At 40.3% G+C, this 20,307-nt stretch overlaps 2 protein-coding genes across 5 annotated transcripts in view; one reads left to right on the top strand and one right to left on the bottom strand.

Moving 5' to 3' along the window:
* Positions 1-2,531: 2,531 nt before the first annotated feature.
* On the bottom strand, positions 2,532-7,576 carry CUNH10orf88 (chromosome unknown C10orf88 homolog). Of its 2 annotated transcripts, XM_027655267.1 has the most exons (7): positions 7,357-7,576; positions 7,068-7,259; positions 5,963-6,035; positions 5,405-5,417; positions 5,211-5,317; positions 4,069-4,538; positions 2,532-3,082 (listed from the first exon to the last, which is right to left on the bottom strand). In XM_027655267.1, exons 1-7 carry the CDS (start codon positions 7,515-7,517, stop codon positions 2,854-2,856), a joined length of 1,245 nt encoding a protein of 414 aa, XP_027511068.1. In that variant the 5' UTR covers positions 7,518-7,576; the 3' UTR covers positions 2,532-2,853. The 2 variants fall into 2 exon arrangements, with proteins under 2 accessions (XP_027511068.1, XP_027511067.1); XM_027655266.1 differs by having other exon boundaries at positions 5,211-5,417; positions 7,357-7,575.
* Positions 7,577-9,431: 1,855 nt separating this feature from the next.
* Positions 9,432-20,307, top strand: part of LOC113952789 (disintegrin and metalloproteinase domain-containing protein 9-like) — a 26,071-nt gene continuing 15,195 nt past the window's right edge. For 2 of the 3 annotated variants that reach the window (XM_027655226.1, XM_027655225.1), the window contains exons 1-12: positions 9,432-9,639; positions 11,484-11,581; positions 12,452-12,528; positions 13,182-13,260; positions 13,960-14,036; positions 15,403-15,622; positions 16,101-16,166; positions 16,247-16,318; positions 16,981-17,153; positions 17,609-17,693; positions 18,588-18,709; positions 19,540-19,711. In XM_027655226.1, coding sequence (XP_027511027.1) covers positions 9,570-9,639; positions 11,484-11,581; positions 12,452-12,528; positions 13,182-13,260; positions 13,960-14,036; positions 15,403-15,622; positions 16,101-16,166; positions 16,247-16,318; positions 16,981-17,153; positions 17,609-17,693; positions 18,588-18,709; positions 19,540-19,711 — 1,311 coding nt within the window. In that variant the 5' untranslated portion in view covers positions 9,432-9,569. Of the gene's footprint in view, positions 9,640-11,483; positions 11,582-12,451; positions 12,567-13,181; positions 13,261-13,959; positions 14,037-15,402; positions 15,623-16,100; positions 16,167-16,246; positions 16,319-16,980; positions 17,154-17,608; positions 17,694-18,587; positions 18,710-19,539; positions 19,712-20,307 lie in introns of those variants that run through there. The other variant, XM_027655227.1, reaches the window with a different exon arrangement.

Raw genomic sequence — 20,307 nt, 5'->3', positions numbered from 1 at the left:
TGAACCCCCTCAACCTCCCCGACCATTCCCAGGCCACAGACCCCATCAACCTCCCCAACCCTTCCCAGGCCACGGACCCCATCGACCTCCCCGACCCTTCCCAGGCCAAAGACCCCATCGACCTCCCCGAGCCATCCTAGGCAACGGAACCTCTCAACCTCCCCAACCCTTCCCAAGCAACGGAACCTCTCAACCTCCCCGACCCTTCCCAAGCAATGAACCCCCTCAACCTCCTCGACCCTTCCCAGGCCACCGACCCTCTCATCCTCCCCGACCCTTCCCAGGCCACAGACCCCCTCAACCTCCCCAACCCTTCCCAAGCAACGGAACCTCTCAACAACCTCAACCCTTCCCAAGCAATGAACCTCCCCAACCCTTCCCAGAACACAGACCCCCTCCTCCTCCCCAACCCTTCCCAGGCAATGGAGTCCCTCCTCCTCCTCCCCAAGGCTCCCCGAGCTACAGGACAAAAGGCAAAAGAAGCACAAGTGGCAGCGCCGAGGTTGTTATTGTCCCCCAGTAAGAACAGCCCCAAAAATGCTCCTTCTGCCCAGAAAACATTGATCAGCTTCTCTATGTGATCACTGCATTGCAGGATCTGCTACTGATTTCTAATATCACAATACACTAGGTGTAAATCTAAAGGTATTTAATCTTAACTGTCATTTAGTTCCTTAATTTCACATCTTTTGGGCCCATATTGCAGATTTGTTAAAGCCTAAGCTTCAATAAATTCTCTCAAAGAATAATTGGATCAGCTGCTGTTTTTTTCTCATCAAGACTTTGTTTCCCCCTCAAAGTTTTCTTCCAGTTCTCCCCATTGTACCAAATAATTCAAATATTGAGCATTTAAGGAAGATTAACCTGCTTTACAGGTGCACACATCACAGTTCTGCTTTCTGAGCTCACAAAGAGAGATAAACCAAAGGATAATTATCCTTTGTAACCAGTAATGCTGAGCACTTCCCTTAAACAGGAACTTTAAAATATTTGGAAAAAATATTGCACATATACTGAGGTATAATCTCTGCAATACATATAAACTATTATAATCTTTCTGTAAGTCAGGTTTTATTAGGGAAGATTAGAACCATAAAAAAAAATTGTACATTGAAATTAACTTCATTAAAAGCATTTGCTTCAGTCTTTTTCTTTCAATATGCCTTCAGGTTATATCACTTTGAGCCAAGAAAGTGTTTCTGCACTTTAATGTTAAATTGTCCTACTTGGAGGGACTCAGTGGGGAAACAAGTGGAAATTAATAATTTTCAGTTCATAATAGAGGAAAATACCTTGTTGATTGCAAAATTGTACAGGAGCACAGCAGTCATCTCAGAGATAGAGATGGATTAAATTTTGATGAGCTGGTGGATTTGGCCTGACTGTGAGAAGCCTATTTAAGGCCAATATTCAGTTTCCATATGACAAATATCACGAGCTGCCCTGTACTGAATAAGGCTGCGTGGAGTCCAGAGGCTGTGCCATACAAGAGAAAAAAAAAAGTCCACTTCTTCAGCAACTTTTCCTTTTATGCTTCATCCCTTCAAAAAAGGGAGTAGAGCCATTCTGAAACTGGGCTTCTCCCTGAACAACTTGGCCAGCTCTCAAAAGCCCAAATCCCACAGGTCTCCTAGGAAGGCACAAGGTCTAATCTCTTACCTGGTGCTTGAGCCTTGGCATGGGCTGAGCAGGTTCACTGCCAAAGTCCTCATCCTGCAGGATGCTCATCCCGAGCCAGAGTGTTTCCTAATCACATTTAGTTCGTACAAAACTCCCACACACTCGTAGCCCTGCTGCTCTGCTTCTCAAAGATGATGATTTAAAGTGCCTGAAATCACATTTTCCCTGCTGTTGCACTCCTGGGTGCAGGCAGTGAGAAAAAGTGCCTGTAAATACTCGTCACAACAGTGAATCCTTGTTCCTTCGAAGTAAAATGCACACTACTTTCTTCTGAGGAGTTGCTATTGTAAACTGCCTTCCCTACATGTACTCTATCTTAAGTCAACTCTATCTGAGTCAAAAAAGAGTATGTGTCTACCTCAGGGTGTTTCTAAGCAAGCATGTAAAAACAAATTTTACAGGTATAAAGCACAAGATAATTAAGATCCTTTTTTCTCAAAAAAAAAAAAAAAAAAAAAAATCTTTTTATCTTTTCAAATCACTTTGAAACTGCACCTGGCAGGAGTTTAGCTGAGGGACAACTGCAAGAGGTTTGCTCAAAGCAAATTGCACTCCCTTCCCAATCTGCTCCTGTGAGTGACAACCATCAAGATGTGACAGTCTTCTTAAAAGACATCAGTTTTCCTGGAGAAGAAAATATTAGGCAGACCAAATAAAGGTACTGGATTGTAAATGTCTGTGCTGCTTGTTGAGTCAATACTCGTTTCCCCATTGATATTTTTTCCCCAAATGTCTTTGCACCATAAAGCCCCTACACAGTCCAAGTTAAACCCTGTACCCCAGAATCAAAGAGCAAGAAACAGAATGAAGTGTGAAGACTGACCTTCCAAAAAAGAACCAAACTGATTCTGTGCAGGTAAAAAGATACTGCAGTAACTCAGTTTTATTTAGAGTTCAAACTGAAACTGGGGAACTGTTCATATGGCTTTCAGCATGTGTCCTTGAAATAAATAAGCCACAAAGGGCATACAAAACTCTTATATTTAGGAAAAAAACACATGTTCTTAAGATCTTTCATAAAACTAACAACTGTGTACAACAGTGGGTAGAATTACAGTAACAAAATGCAAGTTAACAACACTGTGGTTCCTTACAGCTGTCAATCCATAAATACTAAGCTTTGTAAAGTGTAACTGCCCTTAAAATATTTACACTGAAACCCTACATCTCTGTTCATCTCTCTCCATTGGAAAACCCTTCATTAGAATCATAGTGTGCTTGTGACATTTTGTTTGCCTTTGAGTTCTGAACCAAGTCCATCAAGAGAACCATTCTATTGTCTATGTGTGTCTGAAGAGCCTGGATTTGCTGATCAATGTAGTCCATTAGCTTTTTCTCCATCAGATCCATATTTTTTGAGATGATCTTTTCCAAATAGGAGCAAATAGGCTGTTGTTCCACTCTGTAAAAAGAGCAAATATAAGAGTAAGTATAACCTATTTCTTAATGACAAGGAGCATATTAGAGATCTGGGCACTTGAACTTGTTTTAAATGTAAAATCTCATTTATTAGGCAATGAACTGTGGAAGGCATTAGGTTTTTAGCACAATACCCTGCCTACCATATTTTAATTTTCAATTTTTTCATAAACATTCTATGGTATATAGTCATCTTTCTTCAACCTTATTTTTTCAAAGGCTCAACGATGCATTAGAGAGCTTAGTTAGATAAAACAAAATCCACACAACTCAACAGTACACACAGAGTACAAATTCTGTCAGCATGGTAGGCTTTGTCCTTCTCAGCAGAAGTGCTTCAAGAATTATCCAAACTGTGCAGAATGCACTGCATTCTTCAAAAACACTGCATTCTTTCAGGAGCTGGAGATATTCAGGCTCTATTGCAATCCCAGTTCCTACACAACATTCCTACATCTCACAGTTTCCACTATTGTTCCTTAGGTATCAAACTGGGTGCCCTCTGAAGTCTGCTCTGTAAATGCCAACAGATGAGTAGGAACAGGTACACACTAAGTACAGCAAAAAGCTTGGGTCACATTGTGTGAAAAAAGGAAGACATAAGAATTTGGGAGGTAGAAGGAGTCAAAATGAAAATGCAGCAAAAGACGAGAAAGACAAACTACACGTGTATGGAAATGCAGGAACATACTTTTTAAAAATTATAAGAGGTGAAATGGAGGTAAAAGACAAACAGTTTAGTAACAACAAATGATGTGATTTCTTCTGAAAAAACTCCCACATTCAAGCAGCCCATCTGAAAAATTAACTGTAATCATGCTCATTGCCACACAGCCTTCAAAAACACATGATCTAAGATTCGCTATTGCTCTTAACGAGAATAAAATGCTGACATTACTCATTTTGTTTAAACTTGTCAATAAATACAGTAAAGCCACTACTTTCAGAAGTATCACAAACTTAACTCACCCAACACACTGAATGCCTTCATCTTTAGCCACTGAGGTTTTCCTGAGCTGCCTCTCTCCATCTTTTAGCCGGAGGTGACTCACCTGACTGCACAAGTTTTGAAGGAAAGGGAGAAGCACCTGTGGGTTGGTTACATTTGGGGTTTCACTCCCTTGTTCCTGCACGTGCAGAGATCCCATGACTTTCAAATCGTTTCTGAGGTCAACTGCATTTTGCTGGGCAGCAAGTCTTTCGGAGTCAAAAGTATTCCCTCTCTCAGGTACCTCTGTGTTCAGATCACGACTTATTTTTAAGTCTTTATACACTGTTTCACTCGTTAAATGATTTTTAACAGGCAAAGGTTCACTGGCTGAGTGACTTGGTGACGACTGAACAGCTGCACTGTGCAATCCATCCATTGCATGGTCACCTCCAAAGCTGGAATTTTTCCCCAAGATCCAACTAAGTTTGTCTCCAAGAGGTAAACTGTTCTGATGGGGAGAAAAATAACACAATTAATAAAAGTAGTAAAATATGCTGGAAATTATACAGTAATAACAATAGATATAACTCAGCATTCTACTAGTGTGATGTAAAGATTTTAAAAGTAGTTCTGAATTATATTCTTATGGAAGAGCACAGGAAGATGTTTTCCCTGTACACATGATGTGTTAATTATCTTGTCATTCTCTAAGAAACAAGCTTTACTGGCTTTTTACCACACTATGTCCCCAGGACTGAACATTTTTAACATCAGATGGATTCAGGATTCTGTTGGAACAGTTCACTCCACAGGATCAGGATCTAAGTCAAGTAAATGCTCTGTAAGAGCACGTTCCCTTTAGTTGAAGGTGACATGCTCATAATGACCATAAAGGTCAAAACCAGCCCATCTACCTGCATCCCAAAATTCCAGGGAACATGCCCACCATCCTTGACAAGCAGTGACAGTGAAGCTTAAAATAATAATGAAGAGTTATTAACTCTGGTGTACGCACAGTGGAGTACACAATCTTTACTCACTGCACCCACGTGAGTGGCAGATTAAAATGGCAGAAAGTGAGGGTTAAAAAAAAACAACCATAAAATCTTTGTCACTGAATCAATTTAGAACACTCTTAAACTGGAAAGGTCTGAGATCAGTACTGTTCATGGTGACTTACTTTCTGCTGACATCGGACCATGTCCATGAGCTGCTGAGCACCTGGAGACAACTTAGATCCCATAGATTCCATTATAGTTTGCACTCTGTCTAGATCTATGCTTGAGCCTAGTGAAGGAAAATCAGTTGCTAGTTTTGCAGACACTGCTTTCACTTCTATAATTATTTTACTGATGAGTACTCTTTGTTTCTCACCAAAGGAGAGCAGCTATTGCAAGAAGAAAAAAAAAATATTTCGGTTAGGAAAAAAATAGTTTCAATTTCTTTGTACACAGGGGACAGTGCATTGTCCTTTGAGTCTTGGGGAAAAACTATGCTGAACTCTTTTCCAGGGAAATTCAGCCAATTTCTCCTTGCTACTATTCCCCAGAAAATTCTGACTGGAACAGAGGTGCCTGAGTGCCCCAAAGATAAATCAGGCTCTGATCTTCTAAGCATGTCAGAGTAGTGGTCATATGATTTTCAAAAGCTTAAGCTAACAGGTCTAATTACAGACCTGCAGTTTATCTGGTTTATGATTTTTTTCCTCTAAGAGTAAATTACCTGCATCATATAAAGTCTTCATGAAAACCAAAATACAAATTTAAAAGAACTCTGCTATCAAGACAAAGTACCCAACTAACAAATTTTTAGGTTATTACATGAAGTGATGAAGGGTATAAAGCCAATAACTTGATGAAGAGCAATGCAATTTAGTCAATTCAGTGATTAAAAACACCAAGAAAAATACAACAATTGTGTTTAGTTCCTTACCTTAATTCTACAGGAGGGAGCAGGGCATTCAAACTTATGGTACTTGTGGTACAAAGTAACCTCTTCAGGTTCACTACAAAAATAAAATAAATGAGCTGTGACATCAATACACAAAGTACTACCTTTATTTGTAGAAATACACTACATTGGTAAATATTTAGGTAAGAAACAAGACCGAGCCAACATATTTCTAACGCCGTTTTAATGTTTCTAACAGTAGTTTTAGTTTCTAGTTTCCAGCAGTTTTTTAGTTTCTAATGGCAGTTTTAATGCTTATATGCAAGTTGTAATAAATCTTACAAAACATGTACATAAAAAAATCACTTGTAGGTGCACATACACTATGTACTAGAGAAGCTTTTGAGGTTCACTAGGTTATTCACACACCTTCCCTGAGGCTCTGAGTCCTCTGGTTTCTATTTAGCTAATTAAGATGTGCCACGTAATTACTTACAAATAAAACAGAAACATTGTTTTATTTTCCCCAACAAAGCATGGAAGGAAGTATTAAAGGGGAAAATAAAACATTCTTTTAATTTTCTCTCTTTTCCTTCGAACTGTGGGATGACTACTCATTAAAGACACAAGAGATCTTTCCTGAAATCACAGAATGGTTTGGATTGGAGGGGACCTTGAAGAACATCTAGTTCCAACTCTTCTGCCATGGGCAGGGACACCTTCCACTAACCCAGGTTGCTCCAAGCCCCATCCAAACTGGCCTTGGACACTTCCAGGGATGGGGCAGCCACAGCTTCTCTGGGCAATCTGTGCCAGGGCCTCCCCACCCTCACAGGGAAGGATTCCTTCCTCATGTCTAATCTAAACCTGTTCTGGCAGTGGGAAGCTATTCCCCCTCGTCCTGTCACTCTATGTTTTCATAGACTCTCTTCATCTCCCTTGAGGGCTCCTTTCAGGCACTGGAAGGCACAATTAGCTCACTCCAAAGCCTTCTCTTTTCCAGGCTGAACAACCCCAATTCCCTCATTTTCTTTTTTAAGGACATCAGGTCTTTCACAGCAGGAGCCCCTCAGAGATACACACACACAAAACACGAGGCTGCCCGGAGGCCGTGAGTGCCCCTGGCCCCTCCGCGCCCCGCACTCACCCCGTGTCCCGGCGGTGGCCGCGGCTCTGTCCCCGGCCGGTTCCGCAGTACTCCTCTCCCACGTACACCTCCATGTTGCGGGCCTGGCTCAGGATCCCCACGGACACCATCCCGGCGCCGGGCCGGCACTCCAGCCGCAGCTCGCAGGGCTCCTGCCCGCGCTCCCGCCGCTCCAGCACCACGGACTCGCCGCTGCGGGGGGGGGGAAACCACACGGACGCGTTGTCCCGCCAGCCCCGCCGCCGCCCGGCCCCGCCCGGCGCCCCCTCAGCCCGCCCGCCGCCCTCACCCGGGCTCGCCGTCCGCGGGGCCCCGCCGCAGGCACAGCGCCCGGGACAGGCCGCCCGGCGGCGCGCAGGGCCACGAGCACCGCGCCGACACGCAGCGCGGCCCCCGGGCTCCCTCCTCAGACTCCTCCGGCTCCTCCGGGGCAGCGCGGCCGCTCGACATCGCGGCGCCCCGGGCAGCGGGAGCAGCGGGAAGGGAGCGAGCACCGACCGCCCCTCAGCGCCGCCGCCGCCGGGACGCGCCTGCGCCGCCAGCGGGCTCCGCGCGTGCGCGCTGGGGCGCGCCGGTAGCCGGGAGTGGCACTCTCGCTGTCCGGCGGTCATGGAATCCCGGGATGGCGCCCTTGGAAAAGACCTCTGAGGGCACCGAGTTCAGCGTGTGCCCCTACACCACCTTGTCAGCCAGACCGTGGCACTGAGTGCCACGTCCAGTCTTTCCTTAAACGCCTCCAGGGACGGCGATTCCACCGCTTCCCCGGGCAGCCCCTTCCAATGCCTGATCATTGCTCCTAATGCCAGACCTAAACCTCCCCTGGCGCAGTTAAGACAGTGTCCTCTCCTCCTGTCGCTGGTTGCCTGGGGGAAGAGGACGACCCTGAAGTTGTGTCACGGGAGGTTTCGTTTGGATCTCAGGAAAGGGTTTCTGCCCCAGAGGGTGGTTGGGCACTGAACAGGCTCCCAGGGCAGTGGGCACAGCACCAAGGCTGCCAGAGCTCAAGGAGCATTTGGACAATGCTCTCGGGGACAGAGTGGGATTGTTGGGGTGTCTGTGCAGGGCCAGGAGCTGGACTGGATGATCCTTGTGGGTCCCTCCCAACTCAGGATATTCTGTGACTGTGACAGCCACCTGGCTACAAACTCCCTTTTGTTCCCTCTGCCCAGAGTCCGCACATGGGGTACCATGGTCTGGTTGACAGGGTGGTGTTGAGTCATAGGTTGGACTCGACGATCTCAGAGGTCTTTTCAAACCGAATTGATTCTGTGATTCTGTGAAATTTGCTAATATGGCAAAAAGTTCAGAGCTGCTGGATTCTCTCTCCCAAGTTGTGTGCTGATGGCGGGCCACACAGGAGAGAGGCTATGAATAAAAGAAGCTATAAATAAAAGATGGGGTTCATTTAATTTTCATTAGGATCCCAGCTTCTGGAGTCGGGGAAAGCTGCTCCTTAAGCTGTGGCACAGACACAGACCCAAGGAACACGGGTATTGAATTCTGCTTCCACCCCGGGCTCAGCGCAGGAATGTTCACTGGGTGTGTGACTGTCGGGAGATGGACCTGAGCAGGCTTTGCACAAGCTATAATTAAAAATACAGCCAGCATCTCTGTGTTTTGTCACCCAAGCCATTATTTTATGGGATTTACCAGGAGTGGAAAAATGGATTTGCTCTGTTTTAATTAAAGAATTAATTAAAATTAATAAATGCAAATGTTTTAGCACGAAAAACTGTGTTGTCTCAGTCTCCTTTTTGTGTTTCTAAATGTGCTTGGTAGTTCCAAAATGTGTTGCAAATCTGTCGGGTTTTAGAAGCATTTGTTTTCTGCTTTTGGTGACAATGTGGTTGCATGGAAGATTATTCTGATCCTGGGAGAGCAATGATCTGCACAAAATTATAGTCTTTTAGTGAGGAGAATTGCATTTTATATAGGAGGGACTGGGTAAAATCACTGTTTTGGGGGTTTCCACGTGTTTGTGGGTTTTCCGTGTGTTTATAGGGTTTCCACGTGTTCATATGCATTGTATATTCGATATTTTTAAAGCAAAGATGAAGAAATGGAAAACAGCAAGCTGAAGTTTCAAAGAGTAGATTGTTTCACACTGGAGTTTTTTTGCTGAGCTGGAATAGCTACGATTAAACATCCTAAACACCGTATTTCTTACTAGCAATATTTTATGTTTCTAATCTCATAAGGTCTCACAGTGGTATGAAAGTCCTTTAGAATAAACCAGTTTGATCCCAGCACGGCTCGGTGCTGTTTCTCCAATCAGCATTTAAGAATGTGCTGCTTTTTATTTGCATTAAGCTGTCTGACCAGTTTTCTCGCAAGCCCAGTGGATTAAATTTTACTTCCCGTTCCCTTAGCAGAGATGCAGTATCAGGGTGCTTTTTCTGTTGTTTACCTTCGGAGCAGACGGTTCTTGTTCTTCTGGTTCCTTGCAGAGCTGCACACTCTGTCTGCTGGGATACTGGAGTGGTTTCTCTGGGAAGTCTAGTCATGTTAAAGCACTGCCTATTCTGGTTCACTTTTGGACTAACTTTTACTGGAAAACCTTTTTGGATAAAAGGTAAGCCTTCTTTCTTTTTTTAAATATTCAGAAAGTTTCTTCTTGTACTCCCTGATCCTGATCATAGTGATGCTCCCCTTTCACATCAAGTCACTGCACCTGCTCATTGAGAAAACCTTGTTCGAGGAAAAAAGTGTCTGGAAAAGATTACAGGTTGAATTTACAGGTTTATTTACAGGTTTATTGCTGAGCTCTTTGTGGGTTTTTCCCTCCAGGATGTAGTAGGTATGTAAATATATCCTCTTCCGTGCAGGACACAGGTTGTGACAACTGAAGTTACTGTTATTATCATCAATAGTAAAGACTGTAGAAAAAGATTTCTTCTTCAGTAATGTGAGGGGAATTCCTACAGTTTCATTGCAGTTCCCCATTATCTTATTTGCATTTATGATTTGGCTTCGCTCTTTAGATTTAGATGTAACACCTGAAATATTTCTTAGAAAGTGGTATTTTTGTGGTGTGCATTAAGGATGGTTTCCTGCTTTCAGGTGTCAAAATTTAAATTGTTAAAAGAGCATCTTCACTGTTAGTTCAACATACTCATGAAAGAGAATGTGTTTGGTGATTTAGATAATAAAATTATTGAAGATTAAGAGCAAAGTCAGAAGTAAATATTGAGTGCTGATACCCTTTTCAGACCTGTTTTCTAACAGCAAGTTCCACATTTTGATTGCAATGGCAGCCTGTAATGTTAAACATATGCTACCTGCACCTAGCTTTTAAAAATCCTGATGTTATCTAACAGGTAGAGATCATGATTACACTGCAAAACCCTCCTCCTCACTTTGAATGAGTGGTTGTGTGGCTTCTTTGCAATTATGAATTCCTTTCACAGAAATGTGGAAGGATGAGGGTGACTTTGTATTACTATAAGTGTGAAGAAATCTCTCTGTTTCCTTATGAAAGAACAATTTAAGAAGGAAGAAACCCCTTTCATTGTTAAAGCCCATGTTACTGTTGATTCTGTTACCTGTTTAAAAGCAATGGTTGTGTCTCTGTTGACCAGACCAGACTGATGTGCAGACAAGAAAAAGGAAGATGAATTCAAGTTCACACAGTTTTTAAAAAAGTTAGAGGAGATTGTTTTTGTCTTTAACCATTTACCTAAAACCAAGTACTTGGCAGGCCTCTTATCTTTAGCTTCCTGCATTAGCATGTTGTTCTGGAGATAATTCTGATATCATGTAAAAGGCTACAAACCTTTTGCAAAGGTTTGGCTGCTGCTAGAACAAACAAAATGCAGCGTTAGGCAATGGAAGGAGCCAAGATTATACACACAGGAGGTGGAAGAATTATATCCAGAGGACAACTGTAAGTATTCCTCATTCAGGGCAACAGGAAAAGGATGGTTTGGTGTTGAACATATGAAAGGAAAAGAAAAATTTTAGCTATTTTCACAGTTTATAATGCAAGTAACTAAAACTAAGAGTTAAAGCCAAGACCACCAGCCAGTTTTGGACACCCTGTTTAAGAAAACTTTGGCTTGAATTTGTAGGTTTTAGCACTTTACGACAGTTGTGTTTGGGGTTGTGTAGTCTTTACCCTCGAATACAGTCAAAACAGAATTTCTGCAGAAAATGAGGCAATATATTTGCCAAAATTAAAAATAACTTGGCCATGATGGAAACGGTTGATTTCTTCAACTTCCCAGCATGATCCAAGGGCTCTGCAAGGGACAGAACAGACCAAACTGAGCACGGGCAGTCAGGTCCTGGACTGGTGAAGTCATTCTTTCTCCATTTCTGGCTGGATTAGAATGGTCTTTTGGCAACCCCCACTGTGCAGGTGCCAACATAATGCCTTATCCTTTCTGATTATTTACCAATTCCAAACTTTATTTTCAGGTGTATCTTCTGAACAGACACCCAGACTTTCTACATTAGAAATAATCATTCCTCGAAGTCTGGCAGGCAGAGAGAAACATCACCCATTTTTCCATGAGGTTTGTGATTCTATCTGATCTTTTTTTCTTCTGATGTTGCTGTTTTTCCCAACACTGTCCTATCTTACACACACACAATGTATAGTATGTAGTGAAGAAATGTGCCCCAGACTATTGCTTCAGATTCTTAGTGTTTTCAATTAGTTTTGAGCAAATTGTTCCCACAAATTCCTGTGATTGCACTGTGATTTGCCATCCAAACTTCTAGTTTTGTTAACAGCCTTGTAAGACAGAAGTGAGAAGGAACAAGAAGAATATTTCCATTTTCTCTGAGTCAGATCAGATGTTGAACTTGCACTAATGTTCATGCTTTCCATGTTCTGGTTTTGGATAACCAAAGGACTTCAACCATGCAGTCAACACTTTTACCCTGAAAGGTTAAAATGGTCCCACAGAGTCACACAGTTTAAAGGAATGAGTTAAAAGAGAAAGATCTGAGCCCTGATTCTTCAGTTCTGAGGTAACTTACCTTTGTGCTAGATATTGAGTTCATTTACTGAAGTAGATGTTAATGAAATACCATTAGTCATCTTTGTGCAAACCAATTAAGGAATAAAAGATTCTGTGAGTGGCTTGTCTGATTTACATAAGGAGGGTCACAAAACATGATGTGGTGCTTAGCAAAGAGTGCACATATGGGCTGTGCCCTCCTGTCCTCTGAGTGAAATTGTACAGATTAATAGAACTTAAACTTTACATAGGAAAGAATGTCCAGTGTGCTGCTGAGACTGTAAAACACAGAAGGCTGAGGGTTTGGAATCTGTGTTTTGGCAAATATTTCACACACACAGAAGTGGGACAAAACATGGATCTGACAAAACCAAGGAGAAAAATCACTTAATTCAGTGATATCTTTTGTTCTGTTTTCAGGAGCATTCAGATGACAACCTTTCTTACTCAGTGAAAACCAGAAATGGAACATATCTCCTAAAACTGAAGAAAAATAAGTATGTGATAGTGTTCTAAGGAATCGTACCATCCTGGGGTTAGTTGCATCCAGACAAGCATTTTTATACTGAAAAAATTCAGAAGAAACCATTTAAATGGCAGATTGTAGTAATTAGAAAATTATTTTGTTAAATAGTGTTAAATAGAGTGCCTCTGTTATGGTACTATCTTGCAAATAGAAGGGAACAATAACTTTTCTAATAGTGAAGAAATTTATTTTTATTAATTTTTTTTAAATAATAGCAATTTAGCAACACAAGATTGTACATTTCAGAAAATCCTTAGGGAAAATTAGAGTTCTGTTCAACATTAGCTTTTTATTAGCTGGGGGGAGGGTTCTTAGCTGTGCTGTATTTGAAGAAATTTCTGTTTCTGTGGTTCCTCATTCCTGAGCCTGGAGTAGTCCAGGTCCTTATGCAAATGAATCTGCTTAGATTCTTCTCTATGGATTTTTTTTTAGTTAAAATATTTGAAAATAACTTATTTTCCAAGGACTCCAGCTCATTTTAAGGTATTTTGTTTAATGTGCCTCGATTTTAATAATAATTCAGCATGAGTGTGATGCTAACAGAATGTAGTATTTGCCAGGATTCTCTACTTATTTCTTGCTTTCTAGACCTTTCAAAGAGCAGTAGTTTATTTTTGTTTCCAGAAAGCTTGTTAGTGAAGACTTTATGCTGTTTACATATGGGAAAAATGGGAAACTGGAGGCAACACAATCCAAAAATGAGGTATTGTGCATAATTAAATTCCCCCCTTTGTGTCAGAATTTCCTCAAACCAGGGAAACCAAGAAAAAAAATATATTTTCTGGGGATGCAGTGTTTGTGAGTTTTCACAGTTGTAGTGTTTCTGTTTAACAGTTGCCAGTAATAATAAACAAAAGGTTCATGAGGGATTGGTCTGTTTGTGGTGGTGTAGCATCCCTGTTTTCCAAGGTGTGAAAGGAAATGCCAGGAGATTATACCAAGGCTGAATTTGAGCTGCCTGATTAGGTCACTTTTGCATAATATGCAATTAAAGGTACAGTGGCAGCATCAAAGCACTATAATTTTTAGGTCCTGTATCAAACCAGCCTTATAAATACTTCTAAATTTAATTCCAACTTTAAACTGCATGTGAGCTCAGTGTGACTTAATTGGATGGTTTGTGCATGGGACATCATCTCAGATCAGCCTTTGAGAGGACTCTGAGAAGAGGATGAGCAATGTAGATTAAAAGATTTTTATAGAAGATGGTGATGGGTTAAACAAGTAATCCCAACACATCAGGTGATATTTTATTCCAAGAAGGCTGGGATTATTTTCAAAATAGGGAACTCTATAACAGCCTTAATGTCATGCAAATAGTATGGTTAGTTGGAAAATAAGTTTGCAGTTGAAGGAAACCACCTTGTTTTGTCACTAATTATGTGGGTTTATTGCCTTTCAGACACACTGTTATTATCATGGCATTGTTGAAGGAATTGCTGACTCAACAGTTGCTCTCAGCACCTGTGATGGCCTGAGGTATTATCTCTTGCTTTTTCAGGATAATTCCTTGTGCAGTACCAAAGTAAACCAGCAAAAAACCCCAGTTGCTATTCATCATACAGCTGGGAAAAAAACCACCATCCTGCCTTGCAAATATTTTTTTTTAATATTTTCACCTTCTGATGAAGCTGAAACTCTTTACAGGTTTTATAGTTTCCCTCAACTCCCACTTTTTTTCCTCTTTGCTAAAATTCCTTCACAGAAAAAAAATAATGAAATGTGACAGAAACCATAACCTACTTTATAGGCAGAACCTGGGCATGAACTGAGGTTTCTACTACTTGATGTGAATATTTTGACCAGAAATACTTATGTAGGAGAAATGCTGCCTAATTAAGCTTTTGATGCACTTAAAACACTCCTGAAAACAATTCTGTCTTATAAATGGGCACGTTTCAAAAGACAAACCATTTCCATGAAAAAATGTTGACCAAATTTGAATTTGAAACAATTTTTTGTGTTTCAAATACAATAAAAATTACAAGTGGGATAAAACTCACGCACATATCTTTCGTGTATAGTATCACAGTGAGATGTCACTCACAATAAATCATGACATATCCTGGCATTCCTTTGAATGAAGGATAAAAGGTCAATATTCTGGTATTTCATGTAATGCTGGATCTTACTTTATCAACAGCAATATCAACAGATATTGCTTTTTGACTGTTCTACAGATTTAGACTTGCCTTGTGCTCACATTTTTGAGTTTCTTCTTTTGCAAGATCTAAACTAGAGAATTCTTGTGTTAAGTATTGTTTTGAGATTCTGGAGAACAAGATAACAGCTTCTGAAAGATTCTTGTGCAGCAAATGGGCATTTACCAGGGGTTTCTGAACCAGGGACAAATGCAAAATCTTTTTACTTGGCTGCACTCAGCAGTGCAGTGTTGCTCTTTTCCTCATAAACACCCTGGTGATTGCTTTTAGCCTCTCCTTCTGTCTTACAAGATATCTTCTTTTAAATTGCTTTAGCTGCATGAGGCTGAGAGTGAGACTAGAGATAAAGACTAAGAGAGACCTTTTGCATCAGCTTTTTACCCATGATCCAGACCCATTTAGTAACAGTTTGCCTCCCTTCTCTTTTTTTTTCCCTTTCATTTCCCTCTGATTCAAGGAGCCCACACTCGTGTACAATTGAGTATTTTAATTAAGTTCTGTTCTGTCTTTTGCTGGACATTTGAACTTACCCCCCATGTTGAGATAATTTAAGATAATCATTTATCTCAACACAGCGGTGTGAACAGTTCTAGTTTGTAACATCCAGCTGTCATTCACTCACCTGGTCATAACCGTGAGGGGAAAACTGTGGAATAATTATTCATTCTGATGTGATTTTTTAGGGGAACCCTCTACATTGGTGGCAGATGGTATGGAATGGAGCCACTCAACACATCCAGCACATTTGAACACGTGTTTTATGAATTAGAAGACAAGCAGGACGTGCCCTTCCACTGTGGGGTGCTGAATGGCAGCCTTCAGCACGAGAAGATGTTTGTGAAGCAGGCTGTGGAGTACACATTTTCATCAAACACTACCTCTAGCAGGGAGAAGCTTTTGAGGGTAAATATATTCCCATTTCTCTGTTGAGCTGCAGTCCCAGCCATCCCCTCAGTCTGTTCCAGCAGCCAAGGGCCTCCAGAGCTCTTGCTTTGGCACAGTATCACTGGACCATGAGGCCACTTCCTTGTGGCCTTCCTTTTCATGGATGCCAAGCCAAACTGGTGGGAATACTGTTAAGGAAATCCTGAAACAGAAGACCACAATGGGAATTTAAGGTAGTTTGAAGCAATCCTGCAGTGGAAGAGCAGAGGCTGCCCAAGACAGCCGTGGACAGGACAGGAAAGGCATGAGCTGCCATTCAGCTCACCCACCCCAGTGCCTGACCTGGTGTGAACTACTGGTATCTAGAGTGGAAAACTAAAGCCACATTAGAAAATGCAATTAGAACAGGGCTTTATAAACACATGAAATAAAAACCATGAGAAACATAAGTAAAAAGCCTTGAACTTGTTAACTTATTGTCCTTTCTCATTTGCAGGAGAAGCGAGCTGTCCTGCCTCAGAAAAGCTATGTAGAATTATTTGTGGTTGTGGATAAGAAGAGGGTAATTATTTCACCTGACCTTAAATACATTTTATTATTTTGTTAGTTTTCTTTCTTTGACATTCTTATGGTGTTTTACAGTTTTTGCTGAAGAATTCTGATCCTGCTGCGGTGCAAAAGGAAACAGTTGAGCTGATTAATTATGTTGATGGGGTAGGTCAGATAAGTTGCCTGGATTGAGTAATTTCTACCTTATCATAGTTTCCAAAAGAACAGCTAATGCAGTTCTAAAACTGTATTTGGAAGTAATACAAAAACTTGTAACACAGTTCAGGCACATCATGAATCTCTGCACAAGTTTTGTAGAATTGCAAGCAGGGGGAGAGATACAAGATGTTTTCAAATCAATTCTGTGGTTTGACTGTTTCAGTCTCCAGTATGTTTTACATTTCTAGGAAGAGTATTTCTCATGTTTTTAGTTTTTTTGAAGAAAACTGTCAGCACTGTGAACAATTCCATAAGCTCTCTGATCACCTGTTCCCAGTTTCTCCTCGAGACAATTAGCCAAGGAAATGAATGAACATGGTCTTTCCAACTTCTCCAACTGAAACATATGTTTAGGTATCTTCATAAAGTAGATTTTCTTCAGTTATATTTAGCTTTATATTCTAAATAATTTTATTTACTTTATCATTTATAAATGTTTTATATTTTAATTTATAAATACAAATATACATTTAGTTTCAAAGAAACCAAAGTTCTGTCTTGGTCACTAAGTTCAGCTTAGTGTTTACTCAGTAATAGTGAAGACATCTTTTAGAATTCCATCAAAACAGACTGATGGACATTCATTATCATCATTATATTTTTTTCAGATGTATAGACCATTAAACATCCAGATTGTTTTGGTTGGATTGGAGATTTGGACAGATGCAAACCACATATCTGTAATGGACGGTTCAGCTGGGGATGTTCTGGGTAGATTTGTTTCTTGGAGACAGAAAGATCTTCTTAAGCGATCAAGAAATGATGTCAGTCATCTCATAATGTAAGTTTTCACTCAGTGGGAAAACTAGCCATGCTGCCAGTGTTAATATATATCATTTGGGGGTTGTATATGAATAAAAATATAGCTGGAGTAAAATTCACTGCACTTCCAAACTGTTTTGACCTGGAAAAATGGCAACAAATGTAATGTATTCTCAAGAGTTGATCAACTCCAGGGCAGGGGGTTGGACCAGGTGACCTCCAGAGGTCCCTTCCAACCTCAGCCATGCTGTGATTCAGTGAACTCTGAAGCACTGACATTATTTTCAAGCTGTTATTCCGATTTTCATTATTAATTACAGTGAAATCCTGATGTGGTGATAAATTTCTTCTTGACTTCAGGAAGACCAAACCTTGCCTTGCAGTATTTCTTTCAAACTCATCGTTGTCTTTTAGTAGAAATCCTGAACTTTCAACCCATCTTTCAGCACCACCTTCAAACTGCTTTTGTTGCAGAGGGAGAGGCTCTTTCAGGGGATCCATTGGAATGGCTTTTGTGGGTACTGTCTGCTCACAAGTGCAGGGAGGGTCAATCAGCACTGTAAGTACATCATTCTGTGGGTGATGGAAGAAATTAGCCCTTGACCAAGTCACCCTGGTCTTGGAGACTAGACTTGAAGTTGTATGGTTACTTTCATGGGGTTTATTATGTAAAGGCTCGTGCATATTTTACAACTTTTTCTTTTTTTAAGTACTTCCCAATTTTTCTCTTTGTCAAATTCCAGCCCACATGGCAGATTTACTCCTCAAATAATTCTTTTGTTCACCTTTTGTAATTCATCTAACTCAGTGTTGCATAAAAAAGCCCATCCCCATAACATTAAAGTCCATAACCAAAGTGATTTTGGGATGGGCATGAAGCACAAAACGATATGTGGGGTCTTTTACTCTTTAAAAAATACTGAATGCACTATATTCCCAAGCATCTGGAATTCCCCACAGCAAGGCTGTAAACTTGAAAAAATTTTAAGTATGGGAAAATTAATAAGAAACTATTTTTTTTCTCCACCCTCGGGGAGGTTGGAGAGGTTCCTGCTCTTAAAACAGGGATGCCAGAACACTGTAGACAATCTCAGAAGCAGATTTGGTTCTTGAACAGTACATTTGTCATTGAAGACTCCGTTGAAATCATGAGTGATTAACTGTGTTAGAACAGAATAAATAAACTAATTTCAGCTAATTTCATCTAGTCCAGCTGCCAACTGTTATTATTCAGAATGTGATCCTCGTGGAAGCAACAGAAGGAGTGGCAGAATCTGACCCCACCTGAAAACAAAGTGACAAATTATCTGTTCTTGCTGCTTCTGCCTTGTGATATAGTTTAGTATTCTGACTTCAGAGTCTCCAAGAGCTTGGTGGGGGGAATAAAACACTAGGTACAAACAGTATTTTCTTTAGTGTCACCTTTTTTTTTAACACTGATTCTCCCTGTTAGTTGAATCATGACAATATGTTACGTCATGCCACGGTGGTTGCACATGAATTGGGGCATAATCTCGGAATGAAACATGATGATAAGAGGTGTCCTGCATCCTATATCATGCACAGCACAGATAGGTAAGATTTCCAATTATTTGGTCTTAAGAAACTTGTTTTATTTGCATGACTGTGCCTTACAAGCTGTGAATCTCCTCTGAATCTTGAAGAACTTTTGTGATGGGGAGTTGTTTGAAAAATTTAGTCACAGAGCTGGATTCACTGAATTAGGATTTCACATAAATTTAATTTATTTCCAATGTTACCTGTTTCCTGGCCCAATCATTCTTTATTCTTAAAAACCCAATTGGATTTTATAATTTTTTTTTAATGATAGTGTGTTGCTGATTTTATTTTTACTCTGCTGAGAATGCTTTAAATATACTCACTGGATTCATGCAAATATGCAACAAATATTTAACAGTTAATTTAAACAAAACCTCTTGGCTTATGTTTCTTTCAGTTCATTTGTTCTTTGGTTTCCCCTTAAGAGAAAAAGATCATATTATTTATTTATCCACATTTGTATTAAAAAATCAGGGTAATTGAACACTGGACAAAACTACTATAAGAAGATGAATTCCTGAGTTTTTAGGGACTCTAAGGTGAATGTCTTTCTAATCAAACATTTTTAAACTCAATACAGACAAGGAATTTCTAAGGCCTGTTTTATACAGGACACCAGAACAGATAATCTCGCTTCTGAAAGTATGTGTATTTATATTATAATAGTGTTTTTTAACTTCTAGTACTGCACTGCAATGCAAAATAAAGTAGAAATTAACTATCTCATTATCTCCTAGCATTACAAAATGCAACATTTTTTATAGAGTGACAATATTTTAAGAGCTTGAGTTGTACATTTTCCTGTAAGCAAAATACTTACAATAACAAAATATTATGCTTTCCAGTGGATCCAGGAACTTCAGCACCTGCAGTGCTGATGATTTTGAGACCCTTATTCTAAATGGAGGAGGAAACTGCCTTAGAAATCCTCCCATGACAAGTAATGTGTACAGAGAACCTGTCTGTGGTAATAATGTGGTTGATAACAATGAAGAATGTGACTGTGGCAAACCACAGGTAAGGGGTGAAATTCAACTGGAGACTTGTTGTATTATATTATATTATATTATATTATATTATATTATATTATATTATATTATATTATATTATATTATATTATATTATATTATTTTATATAATAATGGCCTTTTGGTATACATGATTGCATTAATACCTGAGGAGTTTTCCTCGTAATTTTCCTTTTTTTTGCCATCAATATGAAGATAAATTTTAGTTAAAGCTTAAAATCATACTTTGATTTTGATGTGGACTCAGTTAAAGGCTAGAATGTTGAGGCACTGCTGGGAAAGAAGTGCATTTTGGAGCAGAGTATGTGGAAAAACAACTAGGGTTTGTGCTGGTTTTAGCATAGACATTTCTGTTACATGACAGAGATTACTTATCTGTAGAGCACATACAGGTTTCTTAACTGGAACCCTTAAACTTTGCCCACACTGAATTAGTTTTGTGAGTCGTTATCTGTGTTGCCAAAACGTCCCTCAAGGAATGGGATGTGTTGGCTCGTTCTCCAGAAAATAAAAGTGTCTCAAAAAAAAAGACATCAATAAATCAAAAGGCTGCCACCAACCCCTGGTTCCATTGGCATCCCTGTG

Source organism: Corapipo altera, unplaced genomic scaffold, assembly GCF_003945725.1.
Source record: "Corapipo altera isolate COAL_440 unplaced genomic scaffold, ASM394572v1 180, whole genome shotgun sequence".
Taxonomy (NCBI): domain Eukaryota; kingdom Metazoa; phylum Chordata; class Aves; order Passeriformes; family Pipridae; genus Corapipo; species Corapipo altera.
The sequence above is the reverse complement of the archived record's forward strand: the minus strand, read 5'-3'. Positions and strand labels throughout refer to the sequence as shown.

Excerpts from the sequence above, each read along its gene's own strand:
- CUNH10orf88 (XM_027655266.1), bottom strand. The coding sequence starts at position 7,517 with ATGTCGAGCGGCCGCGCTGCCCCGGAGGAGCCGGAGGAGTCTGAGGAG. Across the intron at positions 7,260-7,356 it reads CCCGCGGACGGCGAGCCCGG|CGGCGAGTCCGTGGTGCTGG; the intron begins GTGAGGGCGGCG and ends CCCCCCCCGCAG. Across the intron at positions 4,539-5,210 it reads TGGTCCGATGTCAGCAGAAA|AACAGTTTACCTCTTGGAGA; the intron begins GTAAGTCACCAT and ends TCTCCCCATCAG.